This window comes from Xenopus tropicalis, chromosome 4, assembly GCF_000004195.4.
Source record: "Xenopus tropicalis strain Nigerian chromosome 4, UCB_Xtro_10.0, whole genome shotgun sequence".
Taxonomy (NCBI): domain Eukaryota; kingdom Metazoa; phylum Chordata; class Amphibia; order Anura; family Pipidae; genus Xenopus; species Xenopus tropicalis.
The window spans coordinates 51,282,894-51,305,418 of NC_030680.2; the positions used below are offsets into that span (position 1 = coordinate 51,282,894).

A 22,525-nucleotide genomic window follows, 5' to 3' on the forward strand; every position below is an offset into this window, starting at 1 on the left:
GATTTCAGTCTCTAGATGTGCAAAGCTGGTAGAGACATACCCTAAAAGACTGGCAGCTGCAATTGCAGCAAAAGGTGGTTCTACAAAGTATTGACTCAGGGGGCTGAATAATTACGCACACCCCACTTTGCAGTTATTTATTTGTAAAAAATGTTTGGAATCATGTATGATTTTCGTTCCACTTCTCACGTGTACAGCACTTTGTATTGGTCTTTCACGTGGAATTCCAATAAAATTGATTCATGTTTGTGGCTATAATGTGACAAAATGTGAAAAAGTTCAAGGGGGCCAAATACTTTTGTATAAGGGCACTGTATAAGGGCAATTGTATGCTGTATGCTGCATGGAAAATCATCAATACCAGGGGAGTCAAATCACACGATAACACCTTTACACAAACATGTTACATGAGCAATCCTGGCTAATCAGGTGTTTTACATGCAGTGATTCTAATGGATCCAAATGGGCAAATATTTTTAGAAGATCTGTTGCCAACTCCTCATGTGCAATCTCCCTAAGAGCAGTGGAAAAGAATTGCCAAAACGTATCTGCACTAAGATTATAGAATCAAACACTAGCTAATTCTGATTATTCAATGCCCAGTATGCACCACATTTGCCTAGCAGATACCATACAACCTACAAGGATTTATTGTTAAAATGGAGAGTAAGGCAGATGGCGCAGTGCATCTGAATTCACAACTGCCAGAGAAACTAGTCTTTCTCAGTCTATTATCATTTTAAGGGGCCAGTTTTAGCACACTTTTTTCCATCTAATAGGTTCTGGGACAAACAGATCAAACCTATAAAGGGAAATAATTTTCTTACTTTATAGTGTTACTCACAGTTTAACTTAGTGTGTTTGTTTATTAATGTTTTTCCTGCCGCCTACACTGCCTCACAGTTTCTACATATTTTTGTTTCTATAATGCATTATTGTACAAACAGTTATGTAAATATATGTATATATAACCAGGATGACTATCATTAACACATAAAACACTGGGCAAGAGTGATGTTAGGCACTCCCAGTGATTATAATCTCTAACCAAATACCCCAAGCTGGTGCACCGGTTTGCTAAAAACTGCACCAGCCAGGGTATTTCTGCAGAAGTCTATTGTCACATCTTCTTTGGCTTCTTCCCTCTTCATTCTGGTCCTGTCAGGCACATATGCAGTAAAGAGAATGGCAAACTTAAATAAAAAAGCTACAGTAGCTTTTCACTTTACTGCTCATGCACCTCTCAGAGCCCAGAAAAAAGGCAGAAGATGAAAAAGTTTTCAGCAGGTACGTTTCTATTGAAATACCCCAGGCCAGAGGAGTTTGCTGTTAAAAGATATGGTCCCATAATATCAGGTAAGCAATTATAATCACTGGGGGGGGGGGTTACTCACCAAACTTTCTAGTAAATATTCCAAAATCCCAGGTCCAAGTAAAGATATGCTAGCAGGACCTGCAAAAACAAAGTTACAATGTGAGCCTTATTCTCCCAGTCAGGTGAAGGACACAGAATAAGATAACAAGTATAAGGTAATGACAGTAACAGTTAAGAGTTACTAGAGCTGCAAAGGAAAATATGCCAGACCAGACAAGCTGTGCAAAGTGATGCACAGGATATAAGCAGATGGGGAGAGTATAAACAATTTTATGCGTGAGTATCAGATGCAGCTAGGCAAGGCGTTTGGAAAATGTCCTTGTTAGGCAGGTTGAAATGCAGCTGATAATGTATTCGGCATGAAAGTATACAACATAATGACATTTGGATTTCAAATAATAAAAACTTTCAACAAGCAATATGTGGGTAGTGGAGAAAACGTTGTGATTCCCAGTAAATATGTAAATGTACTCCTACGCATAGATTTGTAGGAAACAGAACAGTATTACTGTCAATGGCGAGTTAGGCATTAATGTATTCTGCTCTGACTGGAACAGACAACTGCTATATTATGGACACTGACCTGCCAACTTCTCAGCCAAGCATCCTAATACTGCAGTTGTATTGCGGTGTTTAGCAGGATTACAAGCATCTTGGGTTGCTGTGGCCCCACTTAAATGTAACTTTTCGGTCAGCTTCTGGAGAGCATCCTTTAAAATACAAACATTCGAAATAAAACCTTACTGGAATTGACAACAGAAATTCAATATAAAAAAGGGAGCAAATACAAAGATCCTCCATGAATAAATATGCTATGTACAACTTGTGACTTATGATAGGCCTATGATTAAGTACCGCATGGTACGAAACACGTAAGGCTAACTGCAATATGTGTTAGTACCGGTATAATAAACTTTTTGTGATTTTACTTTAACTTCTTACGAACAACTGCTACTTATTTACTTCAATACCGGAGTGCCTGCCTTTTCTCTATATTTGTGATTTATCCATGATGGCTCCCCTAAGCTCTAGGGCATAAGCACCCGGGCCCATCTATACCACGGGTAAGATTTTCACAAATTATTTACTTATGAGCATATGTTTCCCTTTATTGTATTTTGTCGTAGATTGTCTGCCTCCCAATTAAGGATTCCCTGGGTTATGTATTGCCATTATTGTAACAACACAGATTTCTGCCCAATACATAATCCTTTTGCATCTCTTTCCAGGTGGCCGTACTCTGAATGCCCCCTTGATGGTTCAGGTAAGCAACTGTAACTGCAGTTGTCCGACTGCACCTTTATGTATCTATGCTCCAACAGATCTTGCCACTGAATGAGAACTAGGTAGACTGCTTAAAACTGTAGTATGTTTCTTGGTATTTGGGACTCTACAGGAGACCAAATGCCCTGCAATAATTTGTGTTTGAGCCTCACTCCCCATCCTGTTCGACTTGCATCTCTGATAACCAGTGTCCATTGAGGTTCCTCCCAGGATCTATCCTGCGTTAGGTTTCCACCACTCCAATGATTGCTTGGCTGTGCTGTCAAGGAATTTGATTTGGTTGAGGGAACCCTTCTTCCATCTGTGCAGTATGCATAACAGTAGTGGTCGGAGATGATACTGAGCTAAAGACACCGATCCTATTGCTGCCACCATCAGGCCCAGGACCTGCATGCAACAGTGCACCGAAGGGGTGTGTGTCTGAATAAGACACTCAACTGTATCCCTGATTCTTGACTGTCTCTGTTTGGTGGGTCACTATTGAGAGCTGGTATTGAATCCCAGTTCCAGAAACTGCATTACCTAAAATGTTGAAACACCAAAATCTTTCTAGCCAAAGGTCCCTCAAAGCCACCCCAGTTCAGCCCTACCTGCATGTCAGGAAGGGGGACAGAGTAGAAAAAGCTGCTCTCAGATACACTGATGCTGGGGGAGCTGTGCAGATGCTGGGGGGAGCTGGGGCACATACCAAGAAGGGGGAACTGCAGGAAGTCGCTGGGGGGGGAGCTGGAGGGTGCTGGGGGAGCTGTGCAGATGCTGGGTGGAGCTGAGGGAACATACCAAGAGGGGGGAACCGCAGGAAGTCGCTGGTGGGGAGGGAGCTGGAGGAAGTCGCTGGTGGGGGGGGCTGGAGGAAGTCGCTGGAGACGCTGGGGGAGCTGTGCAGATGCTGGGGCACATACCAAGAGGGGTGAACCACAGGAAGTCGCTGGGGGGAGCTGGAGGATGATGGGAAGGACGCTGGGGGGGGAGCTGGAGGACAAGGGAAGGGGGTAACTGGAGGATGCTGGGGAGATGCTGGCTACCAATGTTTTAGGGGGGCCCTGGCTACCAATGTCTGTGTGTCCTTTGTATTGATGGGAGGGGCCATTGGGGGCAGGGCGTGGGAGGAGGGGGGCCCAGAAAATTTTGTTGTGAGGGGCCCCGTGATTTCTGATGGCGGCCCTGAAAACAGTACTCCAACCTATGGAAGGATTGCACTGACTCCAGCCCAGAGTGACTGACACAAATGCAATAGAACCATTAACCACATTGGAGCGTTGGCTCGGGTTAATTATTGCTGGGCTGAGGATGACATAATAAGACTTTTGGCTGGAAAGATTTTGTGCTGCAAATCTTTAGTAATACTGACACGTTCCTATGCATTTTCAAAGAAACACATCATTATTGCTTTAAACAATAAAAATCTGTAGGTAGTCTTAAAGGAAAAGTAACACAAAATTTTTACATTCAATATATCCTTTCTACATACTTTTATTAGCAAATCTAGCATAGAAAGATTGCAATAGTATATGTGGTTTTTTAAAAAAAATTACTTTACCATTGATTTATTGAGCTGAGGCAGCACATCTCTCCCAAGTCTTGCAGCCTGCTTCCATTCTGCTCCCCCTCCACCCCCCTCCCTTTCCCAGTGCAGGCTCAGGCAGCGCTCCTTTTAACAGACACACAGACCCAGTGAAAGAGGTGAAAAGGTCCGTCATCTATCCCTCTCCTTACCCTCTCTGTGCCAGATCAGTAGAAGCCTATAAATCACTTTAAAAAGGACTCCGAAGAATGCACTAAATCAACTTCCGGATTATACCGGAAGTCTACCCCATCGCCGTATCGCCTTTTAAGCTTGGTCCAGTAAGTCAGTGGCAATGTAATTTATTAAAAAACTAATTTACAATATTGCATTTTTTTTTAATGTTACATAGCTTAATAAAAGTTTTTAGAATAGATATCTTTAAAGTGAAAATTTTGTGTTACTGTTCCTTTAAACATGCGAGGTGGCCCAAGATCTTAGAATTAGAAGTGATATGCAAGGAAAGGGTAGGGCAAATTTCACACCTGCTCAAGTAAAATATATTCTTCTCAATGAATTACATATTAGGCATTAGTGGAATTAACTCTTTGTAAAGAACACATCATGACCAATACATACTTTTGTTGGTAAAGGGCACTCATCCAGGAGTAATGTAATAACAGCTGGACCTAATGGATCTTCAAGTGGAATGACTCGAATTAAAGACTGCACCACATCTAGCCAGCCATTATCTGTATTGCGAAAAAAACAATAAATGAAATATGCATTTATTATAATATAATAATATGATTTGTGTACATCGGTATTAAGTGACAGGACGTTTTTGTTGTTAGGACACAAGAATAAAAAGAAAAAATTAATATATAGTTACCCATATAATACAGTATTTCCCCTATTGGCATCACTCCTAATTTTTGTTTGGTCAAAAAACATCTCAAATAACATAAAACAACTGTATATGCGCTGTTCTTTTTGCCAGGGGATAGTTTCAAGTCAAGCATTATGCCAATGCCCATTCATATGTATAAAAAATAATATGCAGGAAAAAAATTTAACACCTTAATTGCAATTATTTCATACTTAAGTTTGTTTAATGGAAGATAAATGCACATAAAATAGGATGCACTTCTAAAATACTGTTTTGCCCTTAAGAACAAACCCACCTGCACACCTTTGCCCCTTTGGGCTACTATACTACTGTGACCCCTGGAAAGCAGACTAATAACAAGGCTAACATTTTTATTATCTTTTATAACCTCTTTCTTAACCTTGCTACTATACCCGAATCTTTCAGAGGATTCGGGGTTCGTCCAAATCCCCAAATAATGGATTTGGAGCATGAATGTTTAATTTTAGGATGATTGCCCTTCAACGGTTGGCAGTCTTAAAAATGGGATGTTCATCCTTTGTAAAGTAGGAATGTGCAAAATAAGAACTTTTCTCTTGGCAATTATAAAAGTATGCTTTATTAAATCAAATTAGTCTTTAGGACAGATGCAGAGATTGGCAGCATCGAGAAAGAAGGTGCCAGTCACTTTTGCACATGACTGTGTGACAGCAGGGAAGGGGAAAGATAATTGACATGCATGAAAGTTTTGTGGTAATTGTAACTTAGTTCTGTATAGATGCATAGGTTCTGTAGAACAGACTGACTGGTCATCCAGTGACAATGTTCCTTCTAGCTTAAAGTAATCTTGCAAGATAATAAATTCAAGAAACAACCTTTACCCAAATAAAAAGCTAATACAGGTATGGGATTCGTTATCTGACAACCCGTTATCCAGAAAGTTAATCTCCCAAAGATTCCATTTTAATCAAACAAATCAATTTTTAAAATTGATATAATTTTTCTCTGTAACAATAAAACAGTACCTTGCACTTGAAATAAGTTATAATTAATCCTTATTGGAGCAAAACAATCCTTTTGGGTTTAAATTATTATTTTCTTTATTTTGCACACTTCAAGTATGGAGATCCAAATTATAAAAAGATCCCTTATCCAGAAAAGCCCAGGTCCCCGGCATTCTGGATAACAGGTCCCATAACTGTATTTGTTATCATAAAAGTACCTGTTTCAGCCATCTCATGCAGGGTGATCATGGAATAAGGTGGCTCCTGGTCACTATAATAGAGTAAGAACTTTTGATTATTATTTACATATCATTTATAGAGCACACAAGGAGGTAAGAAGTCATTGTTTTTTTCACATTTTTTTCAATTATTACTTGTAATTTGATTCAGGAGTGTGCTACCTCAGCCTAATATATTTGAAGAAAAAGCCAAACAAGTGGTTTGTCAGTAGCACATTGCAAGTTTCTGAACCAGCTCAAATCATGCCAGTGACTCAAATCATATTATCTTGGTTGAGGCTGGTAAAAATGTTAGGCTGAGAAACTCAAATACATTACTAAGTTTTAAAAAACTGGAGAAAAAATATGAAAAATATTTGAGAGACAGGTATAAAATGTTCACTACAGCCATAGTTCTCCTTTAAAGAAAGTCCCCATACCAGACCCCCAACCAAAATAATTGCCTGAATCTTATATTATTTAGCAGTGACAATGTGTAGCAAGATTCTGCAAGGTGTAGGTGACAAGGTATAGCAAGCAACTGCATCAAGTAGACACAACAGAGCAGCGTTAGTGATTTTACAGTTTCTGTGTTTAAAGTTGTGTTCTGCTAGGAGTATATGATGATATGGGATTGACTAAACAGTAGGCTGTCTGTAGACAGAGCAGCTAAAATGCACGACAGTTGTTATGTATTTTAAATAAATATATATATAGTGGTCTCTCTCTCTCTCTCATATATTATATATATATATATATATATATATATATATAACCTGGCACTTCAACATGTTCAGGACTTTGCACCCTTTAATAAGCACAATGTTGCTGGGAAATTTGAGGGCATAGTAACCCTTTAAAGCCTCAGTGAATGATGAACTGCAGCATGGCTAAACATTAAATAACTAGGTTTTTCCAAGAGATTTAAAAAAGATACACAGCTTGATGTCTGAAAAGAAACCTAAGTAAAACTGAATATATGGCAGTGCTTTTCAAACCTGTTATTAAAGGAGAAGGAAAGGCAAAGTCACTTGGGGGTGCCAAAATGTTAAGCACCCCCAAGTGACTTTAACCGCTTACCTTGTACCCTGGGCTGGTGCCCCTGTTTGGAGAAAATAGCACCAGCCCGGGGTACCTGGAGCGCAGCACTTCCTCCTTCCGCCTTCAGCTTCCTAAACTGCCGGTGGCCGGGCATGCACAGTAGAGCGAAAAAGCCGACTTAAATGTTTAAGTTCGGCTTTTCACTCTACTGCGCATGCGCGCACAGCGAAGCCGGAAGGAGGAAGTGCCGACAGCTACCCCGGGCTGGTGCTGTTTTCTCCTGACAGCGGCACCAGCCCGGGGTAAAAGGTAGGCGGTTAAAGTCACTTGGGGGTGCCTAACATTTTGGCACCCCCAAGTGACTTTACCTTTCTTTTTCCTTTAAGTCAAGCCGTCTTTTCTGGATATCAGAGAATAACACTGGAAGACTGGCACAAGCATTCAATAAATGCTTACTTGTCTACAAGAGTTCTGATCACAGCCAAAGTATCCAGCACAAGGCTGTCCACATTTGCTTTTTTCCTCCGTGGTTCATGTGGTCCTCGCGCTCTCCGTGGAGGTCTTACAGGGTCCCTTGGGCGGTTTCTAGATTCAATTGCAGGGGTGATGCGATTCTCTGTCAGTTGACTTGGAGACTCGATATTGTCCTCCACACCACTCTCCTCTCGGCATACACACGTGTTCCCCATATTAGTGGTCCCCAAAAGTTCATTTAAATACACCCTATGGTGCACCAAATGTAACAGAACACCTTGTATAAGGCTTCTGCTTGCATAAAATGCAATGAATGCAAGTACAATCATCTAGAATACTGTATATTCCACAGCTTCATCATTCTGAATTGTGGACGGAGACGTTTTACACATGCAGAGATATTCAGCAGCCAGCATTATCTCTGACAAAAATCCATTGCCACAAGAGAGATCTAAACAACAACAACAAAAAAAAGGGACAAAAAAAAAATTAAGGACAGGAAAAATAAAAAGACATCCTGAAGAGTTTTTCCATTAGATTAAAATTAATATTTATTAAATTATCTTTGCTCAAACATTATTTCATTTCACACAATATTTGTCTTTATGCAGGAAAATCTCACTTATCACACAGCAGTTTTGTTCTTTTGCAGCCTATGGAAGAGAGTTGAAAAGCAGCATTAATACTACATAATACTACAAAGCAATCAATACTTCAGGCAAATCACAGACAAGTCACTTCTAACCTGAGAGCTAAAAAAGAGGACACACAGAGGTAACTATTTTCTGCCAACTTGAACACTATTGCCGAGTCAACAGGTTATTGGCCCATACATGGGGCTAAATGACAGCCTCCCCAACAAACATTTGATCAGCACCATAAATTGATTAGAGAAACCCCAAAATCCCAATAGGCAAATTATGAACTGGGCCATGAATGTGTCCCTTTCAATTGGTTTGAGATCCCAGCTCCCTAAGTGATCCAATTGTTTGGCCTCAGGTAATGAACGAATCACATAGGGAGGTCTGTGTAGATCCATAAATGAATGGGTCACATTTATATCCCAAATATCTTACCCTAATTTGGCACATCATCTGGGTGGCAAAAACAGGGCAAAAATTGTATTCTGCAACATCCTTGTAAGAGTATCACAAAATAATCAATATTTTTTCACCCAATACATACCTAAATTTGACCATACTGCCAGATTGTATTGGCAAGCTTGGGGAACACTTGTGGCAGACCATCTTGCAATCCTTTTGGATCACAGTTCATCTGCCCAAATGGAATATATATATTATTTTTCCAATGTAAAATAGCTTCTCTTAACCTCCAATACAATCTGATTGACTGCCATAATCGCCCAACATAATAACACTTGCCACCCCTATGGATGCAAGTTAAATGTCATTAGTTTAGCTTGCAGGCGAGTCAAATAGCTTAAATCTTTAGCATGCAAAAGGTCTCATTAAAGGGGTATTCCACCCAAAAACGTTTTTTTTTGTTTTTATAATAAAAGAAAATGCAGTTGTAAGCAATGTTTAAATAAGAGGCAAAAAGTAGGGTCTCTGTTATTCTTTAAACTTAAAAGGGACATTTAAACTTCTTTACATTTTCTTGAGGGGCAGATAATGGGATAACAGGATCACCATAAATCTGCTATGCAGAGTGATTATCTGTGCGTCTAATCTAATCTGATTGGTAATCTAATTATCTAACGCTCACATGGAAAGATTGTTGCTCTTGGGAAAAACTACCAATGGGTGACAAACCTCGTGAAAATAACTTTGTATTGTAATCAATGGAAATTGTCTCTGGTAATACCATTTACCCCCTTATGTGATTAAGCACCAATGTGAATTGCAAAATTAAATGTGAATCAAGAGCTATTGTGGCCCTCTGGAGTGTTAAAGGACATGTCAACCCCAAAAATAAGAATTAAGAAAACTTACTTCTAAGCAACTTTGCAATATACATTCATTACATATTTGTAATGGTTTTTGAGTTATTTGTATATATAACTGCTATACCTGTCCTTTCTATTCTCTGCCCCGGTGGCTCTGTTAAAACAATTGTAACACAAAGCAGCAGATTTTACAGACCTGACTCGCTGGAGGAGCCTGGCACTTGCAATATTATTTAAAAATTAACAACCAGGAGTTCAGCAAATGCTACTTTCAATAGCAATCACATTTACAAATAACTTTTAAAGCACTAATCATTTTTAATAAACTGATAAAGCTGCAGCTTTGAAGTACACCTTGATAAAATCCCAGAAATCACAGTGCTGACATGCTATTATCCAAGGTCTTTCTGCCTGCAAAGGTTGAAAACATTCTGGTGACAAAATGTGTGGAGCAAACCTTACCGTTTAGGCTGATGCCACACCAGGCGTAGGGCTGATTTTTTCGGCAAGCGGAAAAACGCTTGCCGAAAATTCAGCCCTACGCCTGCTACTTGTGCCTGCACCCGAATGAATGGGATACGCTCGGGTGAAGGCACAAGTAGCCGATATACGCATGAAAACGCGAGACTTTGCATTCTCTCGCGTTTTCATGCGTATATCGGCTACTTGTGCCTTCACCCGAGCGTATCCCATTCATTCGGGTGCAGGCACAAGTAGCAGGCGTAGGGCTGAATTTTCGGCAAGCGTTTTTCCGCTTGCCGAAAAAATCAGCCCTACGCCTGGTGTGGCATCAGCCTAAAGAGACTACTGCAAAAAATGTAGCCTGAAACAATATAGAAAAAAAAAATTTCATTGGTTTAATTAATCCAAATACACAAACAACCCAGTCCAAAAAGCCAAATGAATGACTTAAGGGTAATTTGGACACAGGGATGACCAAACTTGCACAAATCCAGTGGCTCTGCCCACAAGCAAAACAGCATCACTAGGAAAGAGTGGGGTTTTGCACCTTACAGGAAAACACACCAAATAAGGTAAACCCCTCCTGCTTGATTGCAAGTGTGTACTCACAAACCCCAAGAGATTTCAGCATATAGTATAGAGGCGGCTCTAATGAAGCTTGATTGTTAAAACCTGTCAGGTGCCACATTATTACTAGAAAACAGGTAAGGGACTAGGGGAATTAGTGTTGTCTGAGTGCCTATACTTGTTGGATAACTGAATGGGATCCAAAGCGTTTTCAGAATGAGATGCGATTACGAACTGCAATTCATACTGCAGCATAGTGCATAAATGGACCACAAATGCAAATAGTGTGAATGAGGCATGAAAAAGGCTATTCATTCCAAACCAGAACAAACAACGAGGCTTAAGTCCCCACTTGCAATGTACAATGCCATTTGATTTACAGAAAAAAATACTACCTGCCTCAATGAGAATCATGGTACCATTGTGACTGGATAATACTTTCACATATTTGCGAGTTTCAGCTAACATCAACTACCCTGTTTTCCCGAAAATAGGACATCCTCCAAAAGTAAGGCCCCCCCCCCCCCGATTTTTCACCCCCTCGGAAAATAAGGCACCCCCCGAAAATAAGACACCCACCCAAACGATGGAATAAATGTGTACTGTATTCTTCTTCATGGAAAAATAAGACATCCCCTGAAAATAAGACCTAGTGCATATTTTGGAGCTTAAAAAAATATAAGACAGTGTCTTATTTTCGGGGAAACACGGTAGTAAGCTACCATTGTGATTGGATGTTTGTGACTGTAGGCTCTGGCACACAGAGAGATTAGTTGCCCGCAACAAATCTCCCTTGTCGCGGGCGACTATTCTCCCTGAAATGCCATCCCACTGGCGAAAATGTAAATCACCGGTGGGATGGCATACGCAGCGCCACAATTTCCCCGAAATCGCGGAAGTTGCCTTGACTAATCTCCCCGTGTGCCAGAGCCCTAAGAGTTTAAATGCAGGAAACTCCCAACCACTCAGTTCAACTGAAAAAGCTACTTGGTAAAACGTTCTGCAAAAAACTCAGAAAGTCCAGTTGCGTTAGAATTATTTCTGCTACATACTGTATACAATTAATCAAAAAAATTATCAGTGCTTGTATAGCCAGTTTAATTCTCAAAAACACTATATTTCAGAGGTTTTGCAGGATGCAAAACTAAAGGGACGTTTGGGAATTCCTTTGTACCTAAAAATACATTAGTGCACTATTATGTGCAAAGGCAGGAAGGACATACACTGCACGTAAAAAGTCTACAAAATGGCAGGTTTTTGTTTAATGAAAAAAGAGAGATAAATCCTGTCAGAACTTATTCCACCTTTATTGCAAAAGTGCCATTTATAAAAAGAGATTGAAAACAAATCAGAAACATTTTAGTGAAAGAAGGAAAAGCAAAAATCATACAAAAACCAAGTTGCAATAGTATGCACACCCTTTAACAATCAAGCATGTGGCTGCTTTCAGAATCAACCAATCGGATTCAGTCTAAAACCTCAGGTCCTGAGCATTGTGGATAATGGGTCCCATACCTGTACTCAGGAATTACTACTCATGAATGTCAAACCAACATAATTTAATAGTTTTCTAATTCGGAGACTGCAAGCTGTCACATTTACATTAAACTGAAATGTATAACAAGTCATAATGGGTGTTAAAAGGAATTTGTATTAGTTTAACATTTTCTTGCCTTCAGCTGAATAATACTGTAAAGGCCTACTAGCAATGCATGTAAATGTAAGAGACTTCAAATGACCCAGTGGTCCTGTATAAGTCTAGTACTAACTGCAAGGCACATGATCACAAAGAACACCAAAAGCAGATTTTAGGATACAGATGTTCAAATTATTTTTTTTTACCTAGCATAGAAAGCTCAGCCAGCACACTATGTATTCCAGTGCCGAAGAATATAACTCAGCAACATTGTCAAATGCCTACTAGTAGTATGGTAAAGTCCTTTAAACAAAAGAGCTAAAATTAACAGAAGCAAGAAGACAGTATAGCATGGCAGGTATTATGCAGTCATGATAAAGAGACTTGGCAGTAAAACAGGAAGAATAAAGAATAAAAAAAGATGGAAAACAGAATGCTGGTTGTTTATATGGACCATGGCCCAGTACTTAGGTGCCAAACTATTGTGGTTTCTGAAAAATTCTAAACACATAATTTACAAATTATGAATACGTTATAGGAGCATATAGAACATTTTCATTTTAAATGCTACTAGCCTCTTAACTAAATTTCAAGTCATATACAGTTTTTGGTTTTTTTTTTAAAGTTATACTTATTTCTTCTGCCAACCCTCTCTTCTATGTCCTTCTCTAAATTGTATTACAGCTCTCCTTTCTTTTTATCTCTCCATTCATTATCAACACATATAAACTGCAAACATATTACAGTGCTGTACAGTATGAGAATATATATCAAACATTTAGGACAGACTTACTAAGGGCTCTGGCACACGGGGAGATTAGTCGCCCGCGGCAAAACTCCCTGTTCGCGGGCGACTAATCTCCCTGAGTTGCCTACCCCTGCCATCCCGCCGGCGACTCGCGAGTCTTTTTTGGCGATTTCCCGAAATCGCCCCGCCGCGTCTGCCATCCCGCCGGCGACTTACATGTTCGCCGGTGGGATGGCAGGGGTAGGCAACTCGGGGAGATTAGTCGCCCGTGAACAGGGAGTTTTGCCGCGGGCGACTAATCTCCCCGTGTGCCAGAGCCCTTAAACTCAACTTCTCCATTTTTTCATTTTACAAATTTGAAAAAACTAATTTCCACAAATGTTTGACATTTACTAAGACTGAACTGAAAAGCTACATGTGGGAAGTCACATAAAAGTTGCGAAATAGTGACTTTTTCAAATTGTCGCACCGAACCCTCTATTTTTTCAAATTGTCACACACAAAACCAGTCAAAAATCCAAAAACCTCTACAGTTTTGAAGCAAAGAAGGATCCTCTAGGGAAGGAAAGGAGCATTTGCCATTGATTTCTACATGATCTTGTCAAGTTTTAGCCGGCGAATTGCAGGTTTTGTATTTTTAGCTGTTTTGTCACAAAGTGAATCTTGAAAAAGTTGCGACTTTTTCAAGATTTACTATGCGACAAAAAAAAAATAATCCGACCATTAGTAAAGGGTCCCCATAAATTACTGCACATGCCAAAACTGACGGATGCAGGATTTCTCCTGTCTCCCGTCTTCTTTTGAGCTTATCTTTTTTTCATTTGCAGTTGCAGTTTTCTTCACCACTTTTAATGCTCTTCACTTTCCTGCACTTACTTGCTGATGTATTCCAAATCCTTATCCTTTTCCCATCTCCCCTGTTCTATATTTCCACTTATTGTCCTCTTACTGATTGACTTTATTATCTTAATCAGGGCACACTACCAATACACAATGCAGCAGTGGTTCTCAGTATAATTCTTGTATAGTTGTAAAGTTATCTCCCTTTCTAAAAAAAATTGACAAATTGACATGTAGTTCCCGCAGTCTAAAATTTTAAACAAGGGCCTTAGAAGTTCCAGCAAATTAGGGGAAAATAAATGACACCACAGCTTGGCAAACAACTATGGCACAGATGCAGTATGCAGCACCACCTGTTGGACATCCCTAATTTAAGATACCAAGTAATATAATTATTTTTAATTACCTTTGACTTTGCTCAGCTTTACACAACAATTATGATTTCACAGACGGATAAAATACTGATCTAGTGCAGCAGACAAGGATATATGTTATAGAAGTGTATTGTATGTTAAAGTTTAAAATGCCACAGAATAACCTTAAATAGAAAAAGGGGAAAACATAAAAACACAATGATTTAGTAACCTTTAAAAATAACAAATCTAACAAAAAGCTTTTCATTTGACCTTGCTAGCACAACAAAACTATTTTACAGTGCAAGTCATCCATATCCAGAGGACACTATCTGCTATCTATAAAGATAGACAAATATCAAGGATCTGTTTATCCATCCTGGCCCCTCTCACTTCTGGTTCTATCAGTGCTCCATATACTGCACCTAATAACAAAAAGAACAGAAGCTATACATGTACGGATACATTTTCAGACTGTGTGGGGTCCGGAATTATCGGCCTGACAATTTTTTCATACCACTGCGATCGGTCATTTTGTTGATCAGCCAGGTTAGGACATTTCAGTCAAATAAAATCTCTGCATGTATTGTGTATCAGACAATATCCTTGGGGGACAGTGGAAGTCACTTTTTTATGATTGGTGTCTGCCAACTATTTCATGTTCAGTACATCCTCTGATTTGTATTTTAAATGGCTTTATCCTACAATCTCAGTCTGAATGTTAGTTTCAGATCGTTGCATTTAAATGTACGACCATTATCCAAACATTCGTCAGAAGAAGACTAAAATCTAAACATGTATGGGCACCTTAACATTTATAGTCCAAACAGACCAAATTTAATCAAACTGGATAAAGGAGACTGTCAAAATAACCTGGACATGCCCATACAATACACATGCACTAATGGCTCTGTATTAATATCAAAATTGACAAACTTTTTGTCTTTGTATTCCTGGGCTTGAATAACAGCTAATGTACTTGAATGTACAAAATGCCATCCATCGTGGAGCTACTAATCAAGTTCACCTATTATGGACGCAGAAACTATAAATGTATATATTGCATCGAGCAAGCATACAACAGCAAGATACAAATGTAACATCTATGTGGCTTCCAGTTAAACACATAAAAAAGTGCATAACTGCTGCAGAAAAAATATGCTAAATTTTCTTTAAACCTTTTATGTATTTAACGAAATGTTTAACATAAAAAGAACTATAGGAAACAAACTAAACATAGTTACTCAATAAAAAAATTGTAACTGTACACAACTTTCCAATACACATTACAAATATTCAATGGCTTTAAAGAGGTAGTTCACTTTTAGTATGTTATGTCCTATTTATCATTTATACTTTCAGTTATTTGCCTTCCTCTTTCCAAATTTCAAATGGGGGTCACTGACCCCAGCTGACAAATATATATTGCTCTTCAAAGCTATAATTGATTGTTACTTTTATTACCTATCTCCTTTTTACCTTCCAGTCTCTTGTTCAAATCTCTGGTTGCTATGGTAAATAGGACCCTAACAACCAGATAGCTGCAAAAATTAAAAATAGTAGCACTGCTAAATAAACTAAATAATTGGAAAGCCCCAAAAAAAAAAAAAACTACAAAATTGTCACTGAATATCACTGAATGTCAAAATAACAGTTAATTTAAACGTGATCAAACACTATAAAGTTGTTTCACAAAAGAACTATGACTGAAAGCAGTATCTATCCCTTTCTATTCTATGTATTGCTGGATTTTACTACAGAAACTCTGTTGTATAAGCCAGCTGATTAACAGACCCCTGAGGAAGCAGAGAAATGCTATAGTGTTTAAAAGGAAAAAAAACAGAAGGACAGAAAGGTACTTTTAAATGTTAACTTTAAACCCATTTTTGGTCACTGGAGAGTTGCTTAGAACTGTATGGTGTTTCATTAGTCAAAATGTATTTTTGGGTTTACATCCCCTTTAAATCATCCAGCAAAAGAAACAGTCATATAAAGAGAGGGCAGCGACAACAAGAGAATCAGAAATGTTTATTCACCATGACTAAATAATGTTAAACCCTGCCACCAGGCTGGCTAGTGAAAAAGCACAATTAGCCGGAGCAGACTATTATGAACACAGCACCAATTTACAATGGAACGCTAATGCTGGTAAATGGGTGACTGCAGCTAGCTAACAGTAAACTATAACTTATACTGCCTGAACCGACACTCATTGCTGTGAAGCAGACTTGGCAGGGTGTGTTAGGAACCGGGCTTCAACATACCGCCCAACAGTCCGCTTTTCGCGGAACAGTCCCGATTTTCTTAATAAAACCAGCAGTCCCGGATCGCTGCTTAAACGTCCCGCAACGCCATTAATGGCCAGCTCCTTGGTTCCTTCCTGACAGCTAATTCGACGTCACAAGTCTCATCTCGCGAGAATTGGGGCGTCATAGTTGCACGTATAAATGCGCAATGACTCTGCGCATAGCCTTGAGAATGTGATGAGTAGGGAGGGAGTCTTGTTGTGTCGCACTAGATATTCTGTAGTGGTCTCGGCAGGCTGAGGGCGTCAGTAGTTTATATTTTTTCTGCAGCTCCTATTTTGTCACGGGAAATGCAGAAGACTTTAGAGCAGAGCATTGGATCTCAAGTCCAGTTGCTTTAAATTTATTTATACTAGATATACCATGACCTGGATGAATGAAAATCTTCATAGACACATTGGATCTCAGTGTTACCCTCAACTAAGTAATCTATTGTTGACTCTGCTCACTAGAACATCTACTGGTCCTGGGGGCAGAATAACTCCCTGTATTTTTTTATCTTGGTGGGTGCTAAAATAGCCCAATAGCTGCCTCTGCGAGTCTCTGCTCCCAGTACATCTTTTTTTTTTTTTTTTTTTCCTTTCAACCTGTACAAAAATAGATTTTGTGTAAGCAGATTTCCCCATAGCGCCCACTGCCGATTTGGATGTATTGTTAAACTAGCCTGAACTTGAGCAGGTCTTATCAGTTACTGTGTACCGAGTTAATGTTTTTATTTTATAGAGCCCAGCTGCAAATGCAACCTCCCTAAAACTCCCGTTATGTTCCCATGGCTTGCTGTACTACAGGTACTCCATAACTGCAGAGCCTTGGTATAATGTGCTCCTGTAATGGATATAAAACCCTCCCAGTCCTTTGATTATTCTAACTGGCTTGCTCAAAATCACACAGAATCCTTGATAAATAAACTTCTAACCCAAATGACCTTCCGAATCTAAATTCCCATAATGCAATGTTAACTAAAAGTAAAATTGATTTTTGTCCCTGCTTAGAGCTGCGACAGGGAACTAAAAAAGACATTGTTTCCTTGTTGCCAAAAATACCAAAGAAAGGTCTTTGAGTTGTTGTAAAGGTGGCCATACATGGGCAGATTTCAGTTGTCAATGCAGTCCAACAGGCCTACCTGGCCAACTTCTGGTATAATGATCCCATTGCTTACTCCACCGTTGAAAAGAACCCAAAATCCTCAGAAGGATCTTGGAGCAGGAAGCACGATCAGGGGGGTGTGTAACCTGGGTGAATTTGAATAGATTTAGGGGATAATGAGGACATGGTTGTGGGTGTGTGGGTCCAGATGCACCCAAGATCACTTTTTTTGTAACCAAGTTGGCATCTCTGGGTAGTTTATCAGTGGTCTTGCAAATGCTGTCCCATAGATAAAACACAAAGACTTTCTTGTGTATCAATGCTTTAATGATAGGCCTGAGTGTATTAAAAGGATTTGTAATTTACATTACAAAAGAAGTAAGTACAGAGATTATGCAGTTAAATATTAGTACAGCCTACATAAGTATAGTGGACAATCCAATCCTCTATTAAAATAGTCCCCAGCAGGCTCAGGCTGGGATCCAAAATAGGCCCTGGTATTTCAGTTACACAGGGGCCCAAACAACCCCCCAGGTTCTATAAACAGTGAACATCATTTGCTACAAAGTACAAAGTAAGCTTGAATGGTAGTGATAGAACATGGCAGGACACTTATTTTTTGGCAGCAAGTAAGTAGATAAAATAACTGATCACATGGAAATAAATATTTTTGTGTAAACATAAACTAAAACTTTCTTTTAGTATAAAATCACTGTGTTAAACACATGGTTTTAATCGCTAGGTACTTTAATAGAGTTAGTAAAGTAAAGGGAACAGTAATATAAAACCTTATACAATGGGAGTGATCTCAGGTAGGGCAGACTCTAAATGCCTATGGAAAGCACAGTTGCATAGTTACCCAGCTGCTTCTGAAAGACAGTGTGACAAAAGAGAATAGAAAATGTAAATATTTGCAGAAACTACAATCTTTAAATATATAAACAAAATGTCAATAATGAACACATTACAAAAGAAAAGAACTGCTGTGTATTTTCACATAGGATTGTCACAGCTAGCATGTACTGTATGTTTTTGGAGTTGGAACACTTCAACATATAGGGGCACATTTACTAATCCACGAACGTCCGAAAAACGTTTTTTTCGTAATGATCGGTACTTTGCGACTTTTCCGCAAATTGTCGCGACTTTTTCGAGCTCTCAATACAAAAGTTGCGACAATTCGCGAAAGTCGTAATGGCTATGAAAAAGTCGCGACAATTCACGAAAGTTATAATGGCAATGAAAAAGTCGCGACAATTCTCCAAAGGCATAATGGCAATGAAAAAGTCGTGACAATTCTCCAAAGGCATAATGGCAATGAAAAAGTCGCGACAATTCACTAAATTTGTTATGGCTATGAAAAAGTCGCGACAATTCGCGCAAGTCGTACCGGTTACGAAAAACGAAAAAGTCGCAAAATGTTCGTTTTCCAATACGAATTTTTCTCATTCGGATTTGTGGATTAGTAAATCAGCCCCATAGTGTAATCTACAATGCAACAGGTGAGCAGATCTGGGTATGTATGGCTAGCTGTGAAATGCCAGTGCTCTCCAACTTCAAGGAGCAGGAAAAATACTTTCCTTGTGCTCCTTTGTGCATGCATATAAGCCTCCTACAAAATTCAATTACTGTACATAGAATCACAACAAATGGAAGCCTGGGACAGACTTATCACTTAATAGCTCTTGTCTATGCTGAGGTCAAATTATGAACCCAATGGCAGCTCTCTGGGTATATCCGTATGATGCACAATGCAGTCTGTCAGCTTAGAATAATAATAATGCTGCCACGGCTATATTAGGAGTATTACAGATAAAGAATGGGAGATAAATATCATTTTTTTATTTCTGTTGCTGAATAAAGATTGACATATCTTGTCATCTGTAGCCTAAGAATCATTTTGCATACCTAGCTACTGGCAGATTTACTTCATAAACCGCACAATGTGTAGTAGCAGCAAGCAAGTATATGCTTCTTTATGTTATTATTTATAATAAAACACACTCTAGTGTCATAGAAAGATGAGCACCCCATACAATATTTTATTAAGGTGTCCCTGGAGTGCTAGTCTCTATTTTCATTACAGTCAGTATGGATGGATCTCTGTGGTTTTCTCGATAATATAAAATTCCTTCTTGCAACAGCAAACAGAACTTAAAGGGGTGGATCACTTTTAAGCTAACGTTTGGTATGTTGTAGAATGGGCAATTATAAGCAACTTTGCAATTGGTCTTCATTATTTATTTTTTTATTGAATTTGAATTATTTTTCTTCTTTTTCAGCTTTCAAATGGGTCTCACTGACTCCAAAAAACTGACAGCCAAAAAACTGTTGTTCTGTGAGGCTACAGTTTTATTGTTTTTGTTAATTTTTATTACTTGGTTTTTTTTTTTATATTCTCTTCTATTCACATACTGGATTCTCATTAAAAATAACTGCCTGGTTGCTAAGGTAGTTTTAGCCCTACCAACCAGATAGTTGACACTGGAACGAACCCAGACTATTGTGTAAACCGTCTTAATCGAGGAACAATGACAAATCCAAAATTTGGAACAAGAAGTGTAAAAATTCAAGTCAAGTCATAACAAGTACCATGTTTACACAATGTGAACTAATTACTGCTTGTGAACAATCATCTGTATTACCTTCACTCAACACCTAGCAAAACTTTACCACCAAAACAAAGCATTTCTTCATTATTCTCCACTACTATTTCCGAAAAGCCAGAATATTAAAAAATGTATTGTTTTAGAGACAATCTCTATATGTTACAACTGAATCAATGACATTTTCTCAAGAGGTGTGGATCCTTTTCAAAAAGGGTTGGATGAATAATACCACCAGAGTTTAGTAGATATAGAAATGGAGGAAGAAGATGACACGCTAAATGATACCATAATTGATTCTGAATTTCCTCACAAACCAAAAATGTAATTTCTAAAAAAAAAAAATATATATATATATATATATATATATAATATTTAGTTTTTTTATCCTGTCTGGACACACTTTTGATGGGATCTATTTGTTTAGGTGGAAAAACATGTCCAGCTGCAATGAAGAAAATTAAAATAAAAACTATTGGCTATTTTCTTAGCATTGATGCAGAATGTCTAAATGGACATAAGTTTCACTTGTAGGATAGTCAGCCAAGGAAAGGAAGAATGCCACCTGGGAATATTGTCATGAAGTTAGCTACATCAATAAACTTCTTGATCCGAAACAGGTTAGTAAAACTACCATCTATCTATATGAAATGTTATGAAAACAGGGAGGAGGGCTTTGGATTTCTGGAGAACTGGGCTGATTTCTCAATCGACTACAGGCTCTTTGCCAGGGATGGGCTGCACCTCAATGATGATGGTGCAGCTGCTTTGGGGGAAAAGATGGCTAGAGGGTTGGAGGAGATTTTAAATTAGGGGTTGGCGGGGAGGGTGCAGCGGGAAATTCTGTGGTAGACAGGATAGATGAGGTAGTGGGCATAGTAAAGGAAAATGGGGGAGGAGACTTGCTTTGGGGTACTGATAATGGCAGGGAGGCCCATAAGTTGTTTACGCGACATTCTCACGCTGGTACCAGTATTAAATGTATGTTTACTGACGCAAGGAGTCTGACTGGTAAAATGGGAGAGCTGGAGGCAGTGTCGGACTGGCACACCAGGATACCAGGAAAACTCCCGGTGGGCCCAGGTGTAAGTGGGCCCTCCTGCTCCTGAACATTTGGCCTGCTTAATGGTCATTCCCTATTTCTGAATGGGAAGAAAGAGATGGACGAATAGATGCTAGCATGTAAATAAATGAGGAGAATAAAGAGATAGGTGAGGAAAGGAGGAAAAATAGTTTGGAAAGTGCGCCTAGGGTCTAAAGATTTCTGGTGGGCCCCTGGGGTCCCAGTCTGACACTGGCTGGAGGTACTTGCGTTGGAGCGGAAATATGATGTGATTGGCATTGCTGAAAATTTTAATTATCCTGATATTGACTGGAGCTTTCCCTGCTTTCTCACTAGAGCCTTTGTGTTAAAAGTAGGTGCAATATGGTCTTACTACTCAGTCACATTGTTCACTGGGGGACTTGAATTTATTTGCATCACCCCCTGAGGTAAGGGTAGGTGCAATGGGGACTTACTACTCAGTCACATTGTTCACTGGGGGACTTGAATTGAATTGTATCACCCCCTGAGGTAAAGGGTAGGTGCAATAGGGTCTTACTACTCAGTCACATTGTCCACTACAGATTTATAATGTTAATAGGCAGTGTAGGACTCATGTAGAATGAGGGGCCTTGACGTGGCACGTGAGCTTACATATTTTGGCCAAAATGTGGTACTAACATCTCATCTTTTGCAAAAATTCACTTTTAAACGCAAACTGAGCGCTGGCAATTTTTTTTTCTTTTTCAGTTATGAAGAAAGACGGGCCAAGTTGGGTCTGTTTACACTGGAGAAGAGGCGCTTAAGAGGTGACATGATAACTATGTATAAATATATAAGGGGATCATATAATAACCTCTCTAATGCTTTATTTACCAGTAGGTCCTTCCAACGGACACGAGGGCACCCACTCCGTTTAGAAGAAGGGAGGTTCCGTTTAAATATTAGGAAAGGATTTTTTACTGCAAGGAGTCTGACTGGTAAAATGGGAGAGCTGGAGGTACTGGCGTTGGAGCGGAAATATGATGTGATTGGTGTTGCTGAAACTTGGTTGAATGAGTCTCATGACTGGGCAGTTAATATTGGGGGGTATACATTGTTTCGGAGGGACAGGGGCAATAGAAAAGGAGGAGGAGTGTGTCTGTTCATTAAGCACGACTTAAAAGCAAATATTAAGGAGGAAGTGATGGGGGTAACAGAGGGAG

The 22,525-nt window shown here is 39.2% G+C and overlaps 1 protein-coding gene across 1 annotated transcript in view; it reads right to left on the bottom strand.

Moving 5' to 3' along the window:
* Positions 1-16,681, bottom strand: part of rspry1 (ring finger and SPRY domain containing 1) — a 32,978-nt gene extending 16,297 nt beyond the window's left edge. The window contains 6 exon segments of the mRNA NM_001015941.2: positions 1,395-1,453; positions 1,959-2,085; positions 4,803-4,915; positions 6,254-6,306; positions 7,751-8,219; positions 16,545-16,681. Coding sequence (NP_001015941.1) covers positions 1,395-1,453; positions 1,959-2,085; positions 4,803-4,915; positions 6,254-6,306; positions 7,751-8,097 — 699 coding nt within the window. The 5' untranslated portion in view covers positions 8,098-8,219; positions 16,545-16,681.
* Positions 16,682-22,525: the final 5,844 nt, after the last annotated feature.